The following is a 401-nucleotide window of genomic DNA, read 5'->3' on the forward strand; positions in this document are numbered from 1 at the left end:
CAGGCTCCTCCAGGTCACTGTGGTGCTCGCCACCCTCCGCCCTTGTGGGGACTAGCTCTGACTGCAGGAAAGTCGGGGGTCAGCCCCATCCCCAGGTCTCCAGGACGGTGCCCGCCCCACCTGGCCCACAGAGGCCGCAGGGACGGGGGTGGCCTGGAGCAGTCGACGGCAGGCGGGGGGCCACGTCTTCCCCTGGTGACACAGGCGCACCTGGAACCGGGCGGGGCCGGACGAGAAGAAGGCCACCCGGAGGCGGCCGGGAGCGGGTGCGGGCTGGACGGCCATCTTCCAGGCTGTGGGGGGCAGGGGTGAGGCCCAGCACCCACCCACTGCTGACCGTTTTTGCTATGGTCACACTGCAAGGGCCCCTGACCAGCCTCCCGCCTGCCCTCTGGAGACCA

The 401-nt window shown here is 70.8% G+C and overlaps 1 protein-coding gene across 1 annotated transcript in view; it reads right to left on the reverse strand.

Moving 5' to 3' along the window:
* The window catches only part of IL17REL (interleukin 17 receptor E-like), an 18,224-nt gene that overhangs the window by 256 nt on the left and 17,567 nt on the right, over window positions 1–401 (reverse strand). Inside the window, exon 12 of the mRNA XM_010859388.1 lies at window positions 121–293. Within this exon, the coding sequence (XP_010857690.1) occupies window positions 121–293 (173 nt within the window). The remainder of the gene's footprint in view (window positions 1–120; window positions 294–401) is intronic.

The sequence above is a fragment of the Bison bison genome, unplaced genomic scaffold, assembly GCF_000754665.1.
Source record: "Bison bison bison isolate TAMUID 2011002044 unplaced genomic scaffold, Bison_UMD1.0 scf7180017856351, whole genome shotgun sequence".
NCBI classification, from domain to species: domain Eukaryota; kingdom Metazoa; phylum Chordata; class Mammalia; order Artiodactyla; family Bovidae; genus Bison; species Bison bison.